The sequence below is a fragment of the Cupressus sempervirens genome, chromosome 2, assembly GCF_028749045.1.
Source record: "Cupressus sempervirens isolate cs-2001-9-10 chromosome 2, ASM2874904v1, whole genome shotgun sequence".
Lineage (NCBI taxonomy): Eukaryota > Viridiplantae > Streptophyta > Pinopsida > Cupressales > Cupressaceae > Cupressus > Cupressus sempervirens.
Genome location: NC_143119.1, coordinates 288,256,867 through 288,278,316, shown reverse-complemented (window position 1 = coordinate 288,278,316; position 21,450 = coordinate 288,256,867). Strand labels below are relative to the sequence as shown.

General features: G+C 37.1%; 1 protein-coding gene across 2 annotated transcripts in view; it reads right to left on the bottom strand.

The window, feature by feature from the left end:
* Window positions 1-21,450, bottom strand: part of LOC149572191 (methyl-CpG-binding domain-containing protein 2-like) — a 68,900-nt gene that overhangs the window by 31,561 nt on the left and 15,889 nt on the right. The window contains exons 1-2 of one of the 2 annotated variants that reach the window (XM_089813456.1): window positions 20,135-20,550; window positions 19,836-20,015 (exon numbers count right to left, since the gene is read on the bottom strand). The exons of the other annotated variant lie outside the window; for it this stretch is intronic. Coding sequence (XP_089669582.1) covers window positions 19,836-19,878 — 43 coding nt within the window. The 5' untranslated portion in view covers window positions 19,879-20,015; window positions 20,135-20,550. Of the gene's footprint in view, window positions 1-19,835; window positions 20,016-20,134; window positions 20,551-21,450 lie in introns of those variants that run through there. 2 annotated transcript variants of the gene reach the window in all.

The window sequence follows — 21,450 nt, the reverse complement described above, 5'->3', positions numbered from 1 at the left end:
CCAAACCTTGACCTCTTACTAATTTTGTTATTTGTATATCAATGTTAAATTCCTGGATTCTATTGATCCACCTACACCTCCTGCTTGATACTTCCTATTGAGAGAATATATCCTTGACTGCAGCACTAGGTACAAAAGCGATAACAGTAGCACCTACCAAGTAACTTCTGAAAGCTTTTACAGCCTTTACCAAAGCATATGCTTGCTTTTCATTTATTTCATACTTCAGTTTAGCAGGCTGTAGTGACTTGCTGAAAAAGGCAATAGGCTGCTCATATCCTTCTTGATTTTTCTGTAATAAAACTGCAGCTACAATATGGAATGATGCAAAAGAGAAAATATGCATGGGTTTTGCATAATCTGGAGTCCTCAACACTGGAGCATTCTTTATTGCAGTTTTTATATCCTGGAATGCTTGTGAAGGTTCACCATTCCAATCTATAACGGCTCCGTTCTTGAGCATCTTTGAGATGGGTCTACTGATTTCAGCAAAATTGGTAACAAATCTCCTCAGAAAATTTACTTGGCCAAAAAAGGACTGAATTCCTCACATTTTTTGGTTTGGGGACTTTGTCAATAGCTACTACCCTTTCAGGATCTATTTTTACCACATCCTTAGACACTATGTGTCCTAATAATTTTCCTTCTGTGACCCTGAATGTGCATTTCTTTGGGTTTAAAGATACCCCATATTCCAGGGCTTTTATAAAGATTTTTTTCAAATGTTTGCAATGATCTTCAGCCTTATTAGAATACGCTGTAAGATCATCTTGGTACACAACCATAAATTTGTCAATATACTCATGAAATGCTACATTCATGGCTCTTTGGAAGGTAGCTCCTGCATTAATCAAGCCAAAAGGCATCCTCACATACACATATGTTCCCCATGGGGTTGTGAAGGCTGTCTTGAACTGTTCACTTTCTTTTACTAGAACTTGATTATATCCAGAGAAACCATCCATCATTGACATCAATTCAGAGCCAATCACTTGCTGTAACATGGCTTCCATATTAGGTAAGCCATAATTGTCTTTCAGAGATGCAATGTTTAAATTTCTAAAATCAACACAAAGCCTAATATCTCCATTCTTCTTCCTGACAGGAACCAAGTTTGAAACCCAAGTGGAATGCCTGATCGGTTTAATTGTCCCACCATCTCTTAGTTTTGTCAGTTCTTGCATTTTTGGGGCAAGGGTAGGATTGATTGGTCTCTGTTTTTGCCTGAAAGGTCTTACATTTTCCTTCAATGGTATGACATGCTAGAAAAGATCCTCCCTGTAAGCCTTAAGATCATCATATGACCAAGCAAAAACATGTCTGTATTTTCTAAGTAGGTCAATCAATGTTTTCCTAATTTCAACAGGCAAATTTTGGCCAATATAAACCCTTTTAGGAACTTCATCAGTACCCAAGTTTATTTCTTCTAACTCCTGGGGTTTGGGGTTGTTTACTCCTGATTTTACTCTACACTAGATGGCCTTCCTGCATCATTATTTATTGCTCTATTTCTCAAATTATAATTACTATGGACTTGTGAAATCATTTCGGCTGTAATTCTGTCAATTTCCTCCTTGGAGGGCATTCTTAAACTTGTGAGACTTACATCAGAAAATGTACTGCATACCTTATCTATATCATACCCTTCATCATCTGAAAGCACTTGCTGATGATGTAGCTGGTAAGCAATTCTCTGGCTAGTAATATCATTTTCAGGCTCTTCTGAATCAAAATCTATCAAATCATCACACATACTCACCATATTGCAGCTTATATCATCATGGTTTTTCTCTTCAGTTTCTTCTTCAGCTTGCACTCCTTGGACTTGGGCAAATGACTGAGCAAAAGCACAATAATCAGCAGAATGAGGTGATTGGCATATAATGCACCATGGTACATCATCATTCATATTTACAGTGTTCCTTTGCAGAGGGCCTAGAGTACCCTTATCCTTCACATTTTGGGTCTGGTTGGGAACTGGTTTACCATTTTTCCACTGAGTGGTGTAAGGGTAATTTTGCATCCTAGGCTGCCTATTGAAATTGTTGTTATTCACACAGGGTCTTTCAGCAACATTTGGCTTATTGAAACTAGAGAGATTCATCTTCTTGAGCATTTCTAAAACCTGGCCTATAGTAGGTTCTTCAGGCTTTTTCCTATAGGAGTTTTGTCACCCTCCCTTTTATTATTGTTTTTAAGATTAAAAAGCTTAGGATCATCCCTCCTGCCTAGTTTACCAGATGCCTTCCTATTATTCTCTATATTTACTGCAACTCTATAGGCATCTCTTAAAGTTTTAGGATCTTTATCCCTCAATTGATAAGCCATTTTGCTATCAAAAGCATTGAAATAGGTTGTGAGACAGACGTCTTCATTTAACCTCATAAATTGAAAAAGCTTGTACATACCTTTTTGGAATCTCACATTGAAATCAAATGTGGACTCATTTGGATTCTTCTTGATATTGTTGAACTCGTTCAACATGAATCTTGCATTAGTATTGTCCCCATATTGCTCCTTGAACAATTTCTCCAAATCACTCCATGAGGTAATATTGTCATCAGGCAACCTCCTAAACCAATCCCTTGCATCCTCTGTTAGTGAATGCACAAACAATTTCATTACCATGTCTTCATGTTCAACTTCATAGTCGTTCAACATATCAATGAAAATCCTCAAATGTTCTTCACCAGTAACAACATTATTCCCAGAAAACTTAACCACTTTATCTCTCAAATCAAATGATATGGGGTGTGGGGCACCAGGAATACCAGCAAATGATATATGTTTATACTTTTCCAGGTATATAGGTTTCTTCTAGAAACCAGGAACATTTGAGGTACTAGCTATGTTAGCTTGACTCAGGGGAGCAGCTTGGGACTGTTGTGGTGGGACAAATGGGACTTGGGTGCCAATAGTGGAAGATGAGGTAGGAGCAGATTGGGGTACTCCTTGAGTTGAAATTGTGGGACCACTAACTGGTGCAGGATTTGTAGGTGGGATAGACAAATTGAGCCATGAAGCCAATGCAGAATTAGACTTTATGAATTGGATTTTCCTTCTAGTTTCTGCAGCTTGAGCTTCATTCTCAACCTTCTCAAGTTCTTTTGCAAGACCTTCCCTCTCTTTTCGAGCCTTCTCAAGATCTAGATTTAATTTAGACATGGAGGGTTGTATAGGTTTGCTTGGTATAGCTTGAGGCTCATTTATTTGGATTCCTATAGCCTTGCCTTTCCCTTTATCTGGACCTTTTGCAGTGGGCTCTACAGGATCAACTTGAACGGGTTTATAGGCTTGAACTTGAGCAATAACTGGTTCTTGCCTTTGATTTAGGCGTTTCTCCTGTTCTTGAACTTTAGCTCTCAGATTATCAACATCTCCAAAAAATCCTTATGGAGAGTTGTGGTATTCTCTTCTAATTTTTTATTTTGCTCTTTCAAAGCAACCATCCTTCTTAGCAGAGCATCTCTTTCTATTATGGCATCTAAAGTGGCTTGCTCCTTCTCTTTTTCAAGACGAATGCGTTTAGCTTCTTCCTCAGCAATCCATTTCTTCAAAAAAATTATTTTAGAGTGCACTTCTTTAGGATCTGCAGAAGTTGCCTCGGAATCAGCAGGGTCATCCAAATCTATAATGTTTGGTTCTAAATATGGGGCTACTCTGGGATTAAAAGGATTATCAGATGAACTCCTAAATCCTAGCTTATAATTCATATCTGCTACAGGATCTGGTCTTAATTAAGCAATTCCCATAGTAGACACGTCCTTGTCTTGAAAAACTCTCTCATTTGGTAATGGGGTACTGAAAATGCCTCCTAAGAGCCTTGTAGTTTCGGATTCAGAGCTAAGCGAAGAAAACTCTCTTCCTATTACAGGTTGATAATGGGAATTGACGGATGCATTACCTCTGGGTTTCCAAGTAGGATTTGGATCTATCTTTTTCTTATTTTGGTTCTTCCTACCACCTTGGGGTAGATCAGTATACATTGATACATCGGGATTGGCTCTCATGTAAGCTCTTGTATTTTTCCTCTTGTCGGCCATATTCACTTTTTGTTACAATAAGCACTAGTTTCAAAACCTTGACTGAGTCGCCATCCTATTTCGGGAAAATATATAATAACACTTTTGCTGACTGAAGGAAAACAATACACAAATAGGAACAAAAATCTATGGCACAGACAGACCAATCACTGATGTCGTAAGACTGCAACTCTTCCTTGTTAGATAAGACACTTAGATATGTTGGATACGTCAGTGTGTAGCAATCGTACTTAGGCTCTATCTTCATTAAATTCTCAAGGTTTGACACTAAAAGATTCCCTTATAACCACAAGCAAAACAAAGATCACATGACACACACGTACACAGCAGGACCAAACAAACTGCAGTACTTTTCACAGATGTGTTGGACAACTCCCCAACAGAGTCACCATTCTGTTGGTGTTTTAAAAAGTACTAAAACTACTAAGCAACAAAATGCTTAATACCAGAATGACAGTACATAAACAATCTAAAGACTAGCCTATTCTTATTAACAATTGCATACGTAAGGTATTTGGACCCAACTTCAACAAAACCACAGATGGTTTTCTACTCTTTTGGCTCTGCAAAACCAGGGTGGGTGTACCCAAGGATGGTTCAAAACTAGAAAAACTGTATGAGGATTATTCTTGGTTTCATTCTGATTCTCATTTCAAGATCCTCAAACATATACATAATTCTCACTAACTTGGTAAACGCATCCCATCAAACAGATATGGCCAAGAATTCTTCTATAGATCTGCAGATGTTTTCAACAACAATGGCTAACTGAAGCTAAAACATTCCATGCAGACAAGTGCTGGCCAACTTTGAAGATCTACAGGAAATAAAAGTAAAATTTGATTTGATGATGCATTTGAATAACCATTTATAATATATTTCTCCCTCAGCTGAAATAACTTGATCAATGCCTAATCCATTGGGGTTCAAAGTCTATAGCAGATTCTTAGATCTAATTTGTTGCTTTACAACAAATTCTATCAGCAATTCTTATCAGAATTTATCATTCAAAATCCTTCTCAATACTTAAGAAATCTTATCACATTCATCAAAGCCTTTATTTAATCCATTGAATTAACAGCAATGATAAATGGATATACAACTTAACTAGATTGCATTCAATTGCACAATCTTTTACTCATACAACATCAAGGTAGCTAAGTATTTAAAATGAGACAAAATTCAGAAAGAATTGATATGGGGACAGTTCATAATTTGTATTCATTTCTTTTGAAATGGGTATATCTTTTACAATAGACTCCATATGGCCTTCAGAAAGAAACACAGCTCATTCTATATTCATGTATTCTCAGAGAATTAACAGAAAAATACATTACAAACTTGCTTTCAAAATTTGGACCAAAAACTAGACAAAGCAAAAATACTTAGAAGAAATAGAATTCAGACCATTCTTTAGCCTTGGGATCTCACTTAAAAAATGTGAGATGCAACAAGCTTCAAGCTAAAGACAAATGACAGGTGTGCTTTTAAAAAGGCACTCACCTACAATTCTGTCAAAAAAACAAGAACAAAATAACAGAAAGGCTTATTACAACAAGCATTCCTTGGTGGGTCCCTTTCTGTTATGCTTCTCAGTTGTTGAGACAAGAAAATATGATCTGATCTTACAATCATTCTTCATCCTCGAAGTACATAGCCATGAGGTCTGAAAGTGATGTATCATCTTCAGTTACCTGCAAACTCACTTTAACCTGGGGATCTTCCATGTCTTCATTACTAACTACGAAGGTAACTATTACTTTTGCATCTTCCTCCTCATCGTCTCCTGACATCTGTTCCAAAAACTGATTTTTCCATTTATTAAAAGCATCATCATCTGGCCAATCAAAACTTACAGCTTCTCTTTGTATCTTTATTAAAGAATTTGCACTTTCTTCTAAATCATCAAATTCTTTTCTTATAGCAGTATAAAATAACTGTATTTTTACTAGCTCTTCATTTGTCTTTGCCCAAAACCAGTGGCCAGTCTCACTCATGATGTTTATTATTCTTTCATTGAATAACTCGTCCAACTCCATTTTCCACTTTTCCTTTTCCTTTATTGTATCAACATATTCTAAAGCACAAGGAAATAAAGTGAATTTTTCAGCCATATATTGGGAAAAACAGAGTTATAATCTTCTCTGTAAAGAATCTCTTTCATCATCAAAATTTTCTAGCTTATTTAATAAATCAAAAATCTTCTCAACTTGATGATAAGGCATTTGGACTGCAGATATACATATGATTGTAATATCATTATTTCTCTCCCTCCATTTCTGTGCAAGAAGAGTCAGTTTATCCTTATCTCTGTTCAACTCCTCCATGAGGGTTACAATTCTTGTCAACTGATCATAAAAAGTTGACCATTGTATTTTATCCCTCAAATATACCACACCCTGCTTTAATTTTTCTTCCTGTTGATTTCTAAATTCTATCTGCAACTCATGTAATTTTGTTTTTCTGCTTCAAAGTCCTCTGCAGTATAGAATTGGGGTCTTTCACGGGTGTCAGGTATTTCAATGATAGGGGTTGATCCAACAAATGACTGTGAAGGGTATGCAATTCTAAGTGTACTGGATTCTCCCACCTTTCTTTTCCCAAGTATCTTCTCCAAATGAGATACCTTGTTTTCCAGCTCAATTCTCTTTTTTACTTCTTTATTGTAGGCATCCACCACTATTTCATACTTACTCAGCAGATTAGTCATTTGCTTTTCTTCTTTTTCTGCAGTGGCCAAGGCAAATTTAGAATAGCCCACATTCACGTGGGCTGCCTGTACATGTGAAGTATCAGCGACCCTCCTCACAATGATACTCCCTGTTAGTCCTGAATCATCAGGCTCTAATGGAGTAGTCCTGGATCCTCTTCTTAATGACCACATAACAAGGGCAGCTTGATCATTACTGAATGTTGTTCCCAAGCATTCCTCTTTATCTGGATCTTGTAATCCTAAAATATTTGACACAGAATTAAAAATTAAGCCATCAGCAATATCCCAATTGGGTAATAATAAAATATTTGCATCTTTCACCATCTGTCTACCCTCTTTAGGGGTTATATTCTGGAACTCTTGTATCATTTGTTCCTTTATTTGATTCTGAATAGAGGCTTCATCCATTTCCGGATGCTCTGTTTTCATATTCCTACATCTTTGTTCAAAAATGTGCATGTTTGCCCTCCATGCAAACTGATGGAAAGCCCTAGATTTTACAAAACTGTTATCAGAAAAAAATTGCTGACTCGCTTGTTCCAAAACAGGGTCTAATTCCCTTCCTCTGAAATCTGCTACAGTTAATTTAACACTCGGCGCAGGAGGCTCCTGGGGGTTCCCTTCATCAATTTCTGCTTGAGTAACAAAAACTCCTCCTTGTGACCCCATTTGTTCAATTTGCTCATTAGTGAGTTGCTCTTCCTCAATTCTCATTGGAGTTTGGGAAGGTGAGTAGCCTTCATCATGGGATTCCTCTTCCCTTATTATTTTTCTTCTTTTGGGAGAAGGTTCAGGGGGTCTTTCTTCAAGGACAGTACTAGTAGATTCAATTATCTGTTTTTCTCTGTTCACAATGGGCATCTGATCCCGAATAACAGTATATCCTGTCCTCTTTCGCACAACCAGTGGACCTGCCCCTATGTTAGGGGTGAAACCCAATTTCCTCATAACTTCTCTGGCTTTATCTGGAAAAGAATCAATAAAATGTTGTTTCTTCTCATTCATTACCTCCATTATTTCCGAGAATGTACTCATGAGCTTATTTATTCTATCTGCATTAGATGCAGCATTACTAAGAGGACTGTAATCTTTGTCCAAACAATTAATAAACTCCAAAACTTTTGAATAAACTCTCCATTTCTCTTTCTTTGTTTCTTGCTCCTGGAGAGAAAATTCATTCCTTATTATATCTTCAGGGAAATAGAATTCATGCTGACTTGGACGAAGCTTGATCCTATGTCTAAGAGCAGAATTAAAGAAACCTTCTGCGTCACAAAAACGATCATGAGATACTGCCATCTTATACTAATCCAAAAATTTGTAGAGGAAGATCCACCCTTCTTTAGTTATTACAAACTGGTGAGCTACAGTGCAAGTAGGAAAAATTGATCATGTTCCCCTTTTGTGCAAAAAGGTCTCCATTACTCCTCCCAACCGCCATAAAAATTCAGCTACTCCTACCTCTAAAGGCACCTGATAGGGTAGTACATGGGGTGTCCCTTTGAATCCATAAACCCTAATGACAGTTGAGACTGGATATGGGATGATATCTCCCCAATTATGTGAAACTTTTAGACTATGGGGTCTGTCCATAGGCCTAATAAGGTGCATTAGTGCCTTAGAAATTCTAGGATTGTCACTCAATATGAGGCATCTTAACTTAGAAGCAAAGTGCCTATCAAATCTAACAAAACTAGCATTTTCTGCTTCCCCAGTCATGTCTGCACTCCATAACTAAACTGGTAGTGCTTCCCCCTCTTGTTCCCTATTTAAAACCATTTCTTTACCGAAATATGTAACCCCTTTAAATAGAAACATATGCATCGATAGGGAGTACTGACCCCAAACCTTTTCCACCTTGCCCTTTGCAATCCCCACCAATCCATTGTGAATCTCGTTAGCCAGGTAAGATGCAAAATCAAAAATTATTTCTACACCGAAAGAGGACATTTAGGTGATCATATACATGAAGCTCACAAGAATAAAATCTTCTTCACCCTCTCCGAAGACTCTGCACAGGGTCCTGTATATCTCTACTGCCCTGGCATTAAAGCATGATTTCTTTAAAGGTTCTTTAGAAGATGATGTTATTGCTGGGAAGTTTCCAATTCTGCCTATGTGGGGCCTTCAATGCACCTTGTCTAACTACATCCCTTTTGGACATATATTCTTTTCCTAACTCTATCAAATCAATGGGCACATGATACCTAGTGAGAGGTCCCAGACTGAAAACTTCCCTAATTTCTTCTGGACTGATGGTAATTAAAACCTCACCATCCATTCTTCTCACTACCTTCGTGGCTTGATCATAACTTTTCGCTACAGCTTCAAGAAGGTCATAATCCATAAACACATTGGGAACAACTAGCTTTCCAAGATCATAATTCCATATATTGGCATAAGGGGCATATAATTTCCTTTCTGCAAACCATTTTTTGAACAAACTCAAACCAGTTTGAGAAGGTTGAGCATCCCGGACCCAATTACCCTTATCGTACAATCCATCAGCTATCCTTAGCTTAGGGTTCAAAGAGGTTAACCTTTTAACTTGCACTGTCTCTACAGTACACCCAGGGAGCAACTCAAGCAAATCATCATGCACATTTCTATCCAAATAGTTTATTTGACCTAAGAATCCCTTCTTCGAAGGCATCTTGGACTATTTTTTACAGAACTGAAAAGCCTACGAAGATTATTGTAGTACTACTTACTTGAATTTTGTCTTTGTTTTCCTCTGTATTTTCTGCAAACTTTCCGCGAACAGACAACTTCACAATTTCTACCAGACTTCGGCACACTTTCCTTCAGTAATTGCTTCTGTACAAGAGTGGCTCAAAATCTTTGCTCGCGTAAGATGAACTGATGAAATCTCTCTGTATTATACTCTGTTTTTTCTCACGGACGATGCTTTCATGTCTAATTAATACAGAGAGTGGCACCACATTCTGTGTTTAAAACTGCATCGTCGATCTTCAAGAATCCTACAATCATGTGATACAGAGAGAACAACTAGGCGTTGCACTTGACATGTTAATTAATTCACCCAATGAGAACTTACCACGTGCATAACTCTTTCCTTGATGGCGCTTATATCCGGACCCACTGGTAACTGGGGACACGTGTCAGCATGTCGCTACTTCGTTATGCATAAAGAACGAGCACCTTGCCATAGCGAAGCAGCGACAACCGTCGATCTGATCCGGAATCGGCAGATGATATGTTACTGGGCCTGCTCAGAAAGAAGGCAGTGGGCCCTATTCGCTATGTCGCTATACATATCTTCCTCGCAACTCTTCATAGCGAGAAGACGACGGCCGTTGATCATAGGTTTAATCAACGGTGAGGAAATTGCACGTATTTTTTTGATTCATACTCGCTACGTCGCATAGCTTAAAGAGCATGCAACTTTTCAAAGCGAGGTAGCGAGGACTGTTGATTCCGTTTCAATCTGACGCTCAGGATCTCTTTGTACATTTGATCAGAAGGGCATTGATGAAATACGGAATTCTGCACAGTTGGCGCCTTTCAAGATTTTACTTCAATCCTCATTATCATCCCACGTCACCAGAGGTCCCCACCGACTCTTCAATTTCACAGGGCCTCGCTACTTCGCTAATGGCGAGATGTCCAAGTTTTCCGATAACGAGGTAGCGAGCTCAGGCACTTTAATGAATTTCGGCACCGTGAAATGCAAGGGGGCATCAGATAATTATTTCTGTTATTAAACTGCTTCTGACAACGGCATTTATTACTTGTCACGCCACCTGGTGTATTCATGGTACCAGCAAAATGCAATGTCACCGGCTCTTGATTTCACGGAGCCTCGCTACTTCGCTAACGGCGAAGTGTCAAAATTTTCAGATAGCGAGGTAGCGAAGCATCGAAAAATCATCATTCCAGCTCGGACTTCAAACTGCTTCTGCTGGGTCCCCTTTCTTGTTTTGACGGTAATCTCAATGTGTACCTGCATAATAAATCAGTCAAAAAATAGAGCTCCGACCGCCGTATCTTCATTTTGCGGTCCCGTTTTGTAAATTATTCAGCACTCGCTAGCTCGCCATACATAAAAAGTGCCCATGTTTGCATAGCGAGGTAACGACAATGGTAGATCTACTTAGATCGGACGGCTGGGGCAATATGAGAGGAAAGGTATCTCGGGGGCACATAAGATAAAAGGCGACAGAATATTCATCTTATTTGAAGATTCAAAAATTTCGCGCCCGACACTTTACGAATAGAAAGAACGTAGGGTTTTCATAAGGATTTTTCAAAGGCTAGCAAATGGATGGATTATCCAGAAACCCTATGTTTCACTTAGAAATAAAAGTCTGACTTTTCTATAATTTGGACAAAAGACTTCTATCATACAAAAAGTCAAACCAATAGATACGAGGAGATTGAAAATCTTGGTGCGATGTTGTGAAAGTCAAAATTGTTGTGTTTTCGACCTTTTCGCATGATTGCATGTCATTTGGAAAGAAGAAAACATTTGGTGTGATGGTATGCAGGCTGAAAATGTTGTGTTTTTGTGCTAGCATTAATTTTTTGGGTGACTATGATACGAACCAAGAGTTGAATATTTATTGTTGAACTGCATTTTTTCTACGTAACCGGTTCGAGTTTGGATTCGAATATCCGGTTCGATTGTATGTCAAAATCTTTAAATGGGGTTTGGGTTCGATGGTATGTCAAAATCTTGAAATGGGGTTTGGGTTCGTTAGTACAAAAACATGTTAAAATATTTGTTTGTGTGTACGCAGCGTAGAAAAATGAATTAGAATTAAAATGCTACATAGTATCATAAAAACAACAAAAACACTATAAACTTGTAATCTTAGCATCATATCTATTAGCAACACCAAAATATTAAAATAATATTGAGTTCAAGTATCATTGTTTAGACTTTCAACAATTAGAACTTTATGCCAAGTTTCAATCATCTAATGGGTTATCTAAATCTTCATCTTCTTCCTCTTCTTCATGAAAGGCATTAGTTGGTTCACAAACATTGTCAATGTTCCTAGGATTGACTACACTAATAACATTCCTGCTTTCCAAGTTGTCCAACGCTTATTACTTCATTGTACAAAGAGTTTGTTTGTTTGTAATTAAAAGCCTAATTGTAAAATGTTATATAAGTATCTTGTAACTCCCTTCGCCTATTGAAGATGTTGTTTAATGTTTCAAATATGATTTATCCCTATATAGAACTTCCAATTATTTGAACAGGGGCCATTATAAATATCTGAATATAAAAATTTCACTGGAAGAAATCTTCAAGGCTAGTTTAATTTGGTGTAATAAATATCTGAACTTCAGAAAATTTTGTTTGTAATGCTAAAAATCCTTATTCAAATTCTACAATAATTGTTTTCTGCAGTAAATTATAGAATGTTCCCAATGGAACTGTGTCGATGCCAGTTTTTGGAACTGCATCGATGCCAATTTTTGTACCATTACATAACATATTAGCAATTGAATGTTTGATACGAAGTATCAAACACATAATTCCTCTCTTGAAAAGTTAACGCTCATGGGCTATGAGAATAACTCCAATGTTCCTTACACTTGTGGATACTCGCTCAGTTTATCGATGTGATTTGCTGGTAATCACATAGGCCGCCTTACGTTGTTCATTCAAGGATGACTTGGTTTTTTTAGTGAAATGGTGATGATTTTGTATGAGTGTCAGGTGATGTTGATGGTGACAGTGATGGAGGGTGTAGCGCCAAATAATGTTGATTGCACGAGGAGGAGACAATAATGCCTCTAATAACTTCTACCTTCCTAACTTTCTTAGAGTGAAATCTGACTACTCAACTACTTGCTATTCTACTCCTACTCCTATGAATGGAAAGATTAGCAAATGGACGGGGATCAAATCTAATGAAAGTTAACCAATAGCTCCACCTCCATAGACGCAATGATTCAAAGGAAAAAAGAACTAGTTTGCCACACAAGGCTCCCTAACCAACGGCTAAGATGCTAGTGGCTTAGTTGTAGATCCCTATCAAACATTCACTAACATCACCATACAATTCGCTATCTACTTCTACTCTAACAACATGAAATGAAATCCTACTTTAATTTGAGAGATGAGAAGAACCATGCAATACACCAAAATGATCATGCATATCCACCATGCAAGCCACAACAATGAATAGAGAACAATTTTGATAGTATTTTGGCAACAATTCTCCAACATAACTCCCTCACAAATGAGAGCAAAATGGCCTTATATAGAGGCCAAAATTACAAACAATAGTAGAGATCAAAAGCAAAATCAACGATCCAAATTGGATCCTAGAAACCCTAATTAGGGTTGCCACCCCATCGGCCAATGAGAAGATGCCACCTCGTCAATGGACCAATGAAAAAAGTGTACAGTGGCAACCAATGAGAAGGTACCAAAATGGTGGCTAATCAGAATTAGACATTTGTCCTATTCTAGAAGAAAGAGAAATTGCCACCTGGGCTTACATCAAATAATCTTCTAATATAACTCTCCCTTTTTCTTTCATTATTTTAGCTAAGGTAATGAACTTAGCTAGCCTTTCGTTGACTTCTTTCATGGGAGGACAAGGTGTATGCTTTATCTTGAGCTCAGCCAATTTCATCACGTTATAGTGTCTTCTCATGATCCTTCTCATATCTTTTGCAAATTCAATAAAGGCATTGAGGGAGGAAACGGTGTTCAAATGTTTCTTCTTGATAGCAACCTTTCCTAACTCATCCAATCTTGATCCAAGTCTTGTCTCATTGATATCCTCGTCTCTAATGTGTCCAAAATCAAGTGCCACCCCAACGTCACTCATCATTGTTGAAATAGAAGTGTCGACGCTTTGGCTGTGATGTGCAACTACCTTCTATATCTCTTCATTGCCAAGGGGGGTTGTCCTTCCTTTAGTCTGTCCTTTACCTGTATCATGTTTACTCTACTGACATTGGTATCAGTTATTCGCCTCATTTTCGAGAGGAAAGTTGTTTTAGGCAACATATCCTCTTTGTCTTTCATAGTGTTTGTTCCCTTAGGATTCTTCCTTGCACTAACATCTACCATCTCGTCAGCCTATGATAGAATGGTTGAGTGGTGGATATGAATGCAAGAAGAACCAAGGGAGACAATGCCTAGAGAAGAACGAAAGAGAGAAAATCCGCTTAAAGACCCCTTTCAACTCTAAATGATTTGAAATTACCTTTACCAATAGCCGGGTCTGTTATTCACCTCATTTTCGAGAAGAATGTTGTTTTGGGCATCATATCCTCTTTGTCTTTCTTAGTGTTTGTTCCCTTAGGATTCTTGCTTGCACTACCATCCTCCATCTCATCGCCCTATTATGGGATGGTAAAGTGGTGTGCAATGAATGCAAGAAGAACCAAGGGAGACAATATCTAGACAAGAACGAAAAAAGGAAATCAGCTTAAGGACCCCTTTCAACTCTAAATGATTTGAAGTTACCTTTACCAATAGTCAAATCTCCTTTTTAGAATTTAGGATCAGACTTCGAGAATTTCAAACCCCTTGCAAATCTTGAGGCCCTAGCTCTAGGAGAAAATCGCAGACCCTCTTGAAAATTAGAATTTTATCTTCCACAAATTTAGGCTCCCATGGAATTCGCCAAGCAAGAGTGCAGATCTGCCCTCAATCATGGAAAATCACCAAACATAGAGATCTCTACCATGAAGAAATTTGTCAACAATAATGCCAATCTGCCCTAGCTGGAAAAATCACCCAAAGAAGATGCCAATTTGCCTTAGGAAAATCGCTCAAGGAAGAGAAAATCTGCTCCGAGCCAAAAATCGCCTGAGCACCAAAGAGGAGTGAGGAATGAAGAAATGAGGGGAAAGATTTTCCTATTATACCCTACTTGCTCATCCTCCCTAGCTGGCTGATTGGGACCCTGGGAGCAAAAATAAATTGATTAGAACACAAGACATGGCCCCCAATTAAATGCTTAGCCCAAAATTAACTTTGCCAACCTGAAATTTACTTTTAAAAATTGCCAATTAAACCAAAATTGCAAAAAGAAAGTAAATAATGTCTTGGAGATACTAAATGTTTCCATTTAATGACAATTTAGTAATTAATGTCATTAAAATCGGATTTTGGCTAGCCAAAAGCCATTTTTCAATATTAAATTACCAATTTCATTAAAGGCTTAAAAATTTTCAAGACAATTTTACTCTATTAAAGCCAATTTTTTCCAATTCAATTCAAATCAATTTTGCTAAGCAATTTCAGCTTTTTGACAAAAATAAAATCATTTCTAGAGACTAAAATCAATTTTGCAATTTGATTTCATCATCACAAAAGAAATTTTCTCTCACTAAAGAAATTCAAGATTTTCCAAAAATTCAAATCTTAAAAAAAATTTTACTTTTTGAAAATTATCCATATTTTCAAAAGAAATCGTCTAAGTACAAAATTTACAATTTTATCTTGCTAAGTGTCGCTTTTTGAAATTTTGTCTAGCCTAAGGATGAAATTGGTCGTTCTGGAAAATCAAGTTGAAATTGGGTGAAAATAGATCTAACCCTCTCCCCTCTGGCCCTAAAGGTGTCCAAGGCTTAAAGTTTTCAAAAAGTCAAACCAAAATTTTTTGGACAACTCAAAAAATTTGCCAAGGTGATTAAAAAAAGGGGGTCCCCAAAGTTTTGGGGCGATGGTGTGAGAGCCTCACAACAAACTGTACTTGGTCTGCACTCGATCTATCTGGATATGCCCTAATTCGACCTAGGTTTGACCCAAAGGAACCAACCTACTTGGGTTCAAACCAAGTGGAATCGAAACCAAAACCAAGAACCGGTTCGAGATTCGCCTAGTTCAAAGGGCCAAGGGGAGAATTGGGTAACTATGCATTTTTTGGCTTCTACATGCGACACAAATGCTTTTCCTTCCTATGTTGCCACTTGCAGAGGGTATAGGCATGATTTTCTTGACTGCAGGGGCACTTATTGGCCCAATTCCTATCGTTTTATGGATCGGATACACATGGAAATCAAAAAAAACTCTTGACTTATTCTACTTGGGTTGCTTATTCCTTCTATAGGCTCCTTCATTACTAGTTGTTTCCTATCATTTCATGATTAGATGTACACAGAGAATCAAATTATTTCTGATATTTCTTGATTGCAAATCTATAACTTAACTCTATTTTTGATATTTCTTGATTGCAAATCTATAGCTTAACTCTATTGAGGTTGGAGTTCAAACTCAACTTTTGTAACTAAGTTATGCCTAATCTATTTAAAAGGTATCTTTGTACATATTTTTTGGGTTCTTCTTTGGTTCATCATAGCAGCATTATGCTCTGAAACTATGACTTCGGTTGCCTTGCATAATAAAAATGTCAGTTTTACCTTTTCTCACATTTAGTTGTATGTGCATGTTTATTGTCTTATGTCTTCCTAATTTAAATGTTGTGTCAAATTTGCTCATGACTGCTACATTGTGAAAGTTAATTTTCCTTGTATCATTTTATTAGTTTTGACATATATGTGAGTCTTAGGCTGAGAAAACCAAGTTGAGATCTGTGTATTTGGTTTTCTATTGATGTATAGTGCAATCCTAGTATCCAAATTTCTATCCCGTGCATCAGCTTTCCCTTTCAGCATTTTAATTTCATGCAATCCTTCTCCCTTTTCGTCAGAAGTTGTAGTTAGGTACATCCTGATTGTAACGAAACCGGCATTCTCCGGATGTTCAGCCTCAAAACGCAAGCCCCACAATTGGAGGTTGTTTCCATGTTACACAAGGTTGCTTGAGGGTCATACCTCAAGCATGGGTGGAAACTTGTGTGTCGACAATAACCCTGAAGGGGGAGGATGGAGTTCAGAATATTTCAAGTCACTGAAAAATGCAGAGCGAACTGGGCAAATCCATCCATATTCTAGTCAAAACAATCCAAGTAAAACAACTATGGTTACTACAGCTACCATGAAGTCATTTGGTAGGGTTTAGCATCTTCAAGCTTCCAAAGGAATGTATTCCCATGGGTTCAGAATCCAGATAAATAAATTTGCCATAAAACCAGGATTTAGTTCTGCTTATAAACCAGCTCACCATACCATGGCGATTAGTATTTACCAGGCTGAAACTACTACATATCATAAAGGTAAAGATAAAAGTAGCTCTCGCGTCACCACCTAGGAAAACACCCATTAATATTTAATAATTTGCCAGAAAATATTTCATTCACATCATTACCCACATTTCCATTCTCTTGTTATGCCACTCAAATATGCTCACATTCTTTGCAAGAAAAAACTTGTAGGGGGTCAAGATCCACAAGCATCCAAATATAAATTTCACAACAATTATCTTATGAGCCCAGGCACAATGTAATAAATGTTTCCAGCTTGACAAAACTACTGTCCATGAAAATGTTGTCGACATCAAAGTTCCTGATGTCCTTCAGAAGATAAGAAGTGCAAGACAGCAAGTGGTCGCATAAACTGACTGCATTACTATCTTTAAAGCCACTATTTGCACAGATTCTCTGTCCACTTCAGGGCAGAATCTAAATCTTAAGTCTTGAAAACAACAAAAATCCCTAAAGCATATACCAGCTTCCTTGCCTACTTCAACACAGCTGCTTCTGGGGGTGAAAGATTTTGGAGTCCAGAATACTTTCCTTCCATCATCAGGAACATTCTTTTGGTTGGAGGGGAAGAATTTCAAGGGCTTTCCGATGCAGATTCTGTATTTGCAGCACCACAAGAAATGAAAAAAAAACCAGACAGTATACAACAGAAAAACCTACACCTAACAAATTCATATAGCAAAATTAAATTGCCTAACCCTGAGACATCCTCATTTAAATATGCCATTTAGCCACTTTAAAGTTCCACAGAAATTCATTTCTTTACTGATTAATACAGTAATGAGAATATAGGCAATTACAGATTACTTGCCATCGCCAGATTTCATCCAACATCGGTCTGTGAGCGTAGCCTACACCAATTACAGAAATGTAGCATACCTACAATTGGAAAGATAAGAGTATCTCACATCACCCACAGGGCAACAGTCCTCCTGAACAATTGGGTTGTTTATTATTTATTATAATTACTAAACCTCCACTAAAGAAATTGAAACCAATTGCAGTCATTTTTGTTCTATGTTGGGGGACAGCATTTCCTATTGGTCATTAAAGTGATTAACTTATTAAGATATGAGTGCTAGAGTATTGTCAAACGAATGCAATTGTTCTCTTGTTTGGGATCTGTGAATCACAGCCTTGAAAGTGATTTAGAACTTATATTGATCCATTCAGACACCAATTATTGCATAAACTTTTAAGGGTTTTTTGCAAGGCTGTCCTTACCGAAGAGGGGTCTTAAAATTTGACCCAAACATCGAATTTAAGAGAGGATATAACCATTTTCTCCTTAAAACCAACTTGAAATCTTCCCTTACAGAATAGGTTTAGTAATCTCCTAATCACTCTCCTAAGAATTCAAGTACTCTTTAAAGTTTAAACCCACCGATAGGTTAAAAATTTCTTGCGCATTAACCAATCTTTTGTACAAAAACCATTTTCTTTCTTACAACCAACTTTAAATTCGTATACCATCATCCCTTACAGAATAGGTTTGGAAAACTTCTTTATTCTCCTAATCACTCTCTTAAGATTTCAAGAACTCTTTCAACCCAGCAATGGGGTCTACATCAAGTCAGCGGACTTATATAAAATATTTTATTTTGACAGAAATGCAGCATGCCTACAATTGAAAGACAAGAGTATCACATCTTCCACGGGGGAATGCTCCTGCTGAAAAACTGGATTATTTACTAAACCTCCACTAAAGAAATTGAAACCAATTGCAGTCATCTTTATTGTATGTTGAGAGACAGCATTTCCTATTGGTCATTAGAGTGATTAACTACTAAGATATGACTGATAGAGTATTGTCAAACGAGTGCAATTATTCTCTTCTTTGGGATCTGTGAATCACAGCCTTGAAAGTGATTTAGAACTTATATTGATCCATTCAGACACCAATTATTGCATGAACTTTTAAGGGTTTTTTGCAAGGCTGTCCTTACCGAAGAGGAGCCTTAAAGTTCGACCCAAACATCGAATTTAAGAGAGGATATAACACAATTTATTTGAAATTTTTTTTATGAAAACTGATATAGACGTCACGAGTTTTAACAGATAATCCAAATCAAATACGGCTCTAAAAACGACAAATCTGTGGTTTTTTGCAAGGCTGGCCTTACTGAAGAGGGCTCTTAAAGTTCGACCCAAATATCGAATTTAAGAGAGGATATAACACAATTTATTTGAAATATTTTTTTTATGAAAACTGGCATAGACGTCACGAGTTTTAACAGATTATCCAAATCAAATACGGCTCTAAAAACGACAAATCTGTGGGAAGGCCATCCCACTCAACCCAATACCCAACAAATACCTTTCCCAAAAGCCTTCTGTCCAAACCTGCATCCATTACCCTGTCTTTCCAAAAATACCCTTTCAAGATTTGACATTCATGCTCAGATAAGTCAAAATAAAGCCCTACAGAAATAAATGTAGCTCGAATTTCTGCAGTCCGTACTTTGAGACAACTCAATGCCAAATATACAAAATATTTAGCTAAGCACATTTGAGACAAAATCCACGACATTACATGTCCGGCAAAAGAACCACAGAGGTCCTCCAAGCAGCGTAGAATACAGTGGCATTCTTAAGGAGCAGAAGCTATAAAAGTTCCCACTGCTGCCTCTACATGAGCTATCATTGACCGGGAACATTCGGGCAACCCATTTTCCTTAAACATACTCTACGTAACATAGAACTGTCTATTCTTGAGGATTAAAGTCCAGTGATAAATCTTAGGGAGTTAGTCATCAATAGAAAAGGCTTATAAGGTCTGATTCTCCAAGGGGTGACATGACTAGTCACAAACAAGCAAAAAAAGTGGCCCAATTTGTTTATGGATTCAATTCTTAGAAAACACAGCCAAAATAAGAAGAAAAGCTACAGAAGCGTTCAAGACTACAATGCCCCAGGTCCGTCTCTACAACAACGAATTACTGAAATGTTACAACTATGCCAATGAGTGAAACTTACCAGACGAACGCTGAGCAACACACGACTTCTTATCGCCCTCCATTTGACCGCATACAGTCAAAATCGAGCCAACCTTTCTGCGTTCCAATGGAAAAATTGAAAACAAAGGCAAGGCGCAAAAATCTACAGTTTATCCGCCCTCCATTTGAGCGCATGTAGTGAAAAGAGACCAAAACCTTTCTGCGTCCCAAGGAAAATATTAAAATAGAAAGACAAAATCAAAAGTGTCACTGTTCATCTAATCAGATCTTTAGAGCGAATCGTACTACAGAATTCATGGGTTTGGTACGAAAAAATACCAGAAAAAACATTAAGTTTGAATGCTATCGTTCAGAAGCCATCGTCCAACGAAGGATTATGAGAATTAAACTCTGAGTCTCTTGCAGGCAAGCGACTGACTATGAAAAGGATTTTAACGATGTTGTTAATATTATTATAATCGAGATAGGTAAAGAGGTGTCGAGTTGCCATCCGGAGAAGGGACATATGTTTTACCGGCAATTTGCTCTTAATAATGGATGCGTGAACGTATATTAATACCTGCCGTTGAACAGAAAATTTGGTTACGCGTCGCGAAGATGGGACAATTGTAATTTTCTAACTTAGCTTAAACTCTTCGGTAATCATACGTTGCTGTTTTTGAGAAAATAGGTGTGAATAGAATTTAAAAATTCTGATCTGTTCCTCATTAAACGTGCCGCAACTCTCAAAACTTTAATGCGAGTTAACTTTTAATCATGAGGCTCTTGTAAGAAGAAGCGTAAATCCTGGGAAGGACAAGTCGCTAGTACCACACAGTACACGATTTTGAAAGGACATCCCAGGAAGTTTTAGCGCATGTCTTCTGCAACATTGTTCGAGCCTCTATGGTTAGTTTAGAAGGGCAATGGTCTTAATAAACTTGTAGACAATACGGTGTATAGGGTTTCCTGACATTTAATATATATATATTGTTAATATAATAAATTTTAATTGATTTTAAAAACTGGATGTAAATCAAAACTATTAGATTTTTACAATCCATCTAAATTTGATGTATAGTGTCTGGATTTGATATATATGGATGTAAATGTTAAATTCTATCTGGAATTTTTATATATGGATTATGTATAAGCATAATGTAGGAATTGGTTTGCAATTTAATTGGGTTTATTTGTCTATTTTGTTTGTTTGTTGTGTAGAATGGACATTAAGATCTTTAAAATATGAAACTTAAAATGGTCAAATGATATAGTCATCTAAATAATCATTATATGTAGACTTGAAATTTGATAATTTTATTTGGATTCTACATTTTGCTATAAAAGAAGAAACACTCATGCTTTTTGAGCAAATCCAACCTCTAGAATCAATAATCAATAACTATTACTCACGCATTTTATTATAATGCCAAAGAGCACATATCACATCCAATATTACACTTGTATCTACATAACAAAAGATAAATATATCGATTTGTTGATCATTCTTTTCAATTTTATCCGTCCAGTCCAAGTCAATTAATCAATTCTCCTAGAGATTTCACAAAGGAAGAACCACTTAGCATTGAATTGTTGATTTAAGCATCTCAATTAACAAATTTGTCTATTAAAATTAAGTCTAAACATGTAGACAA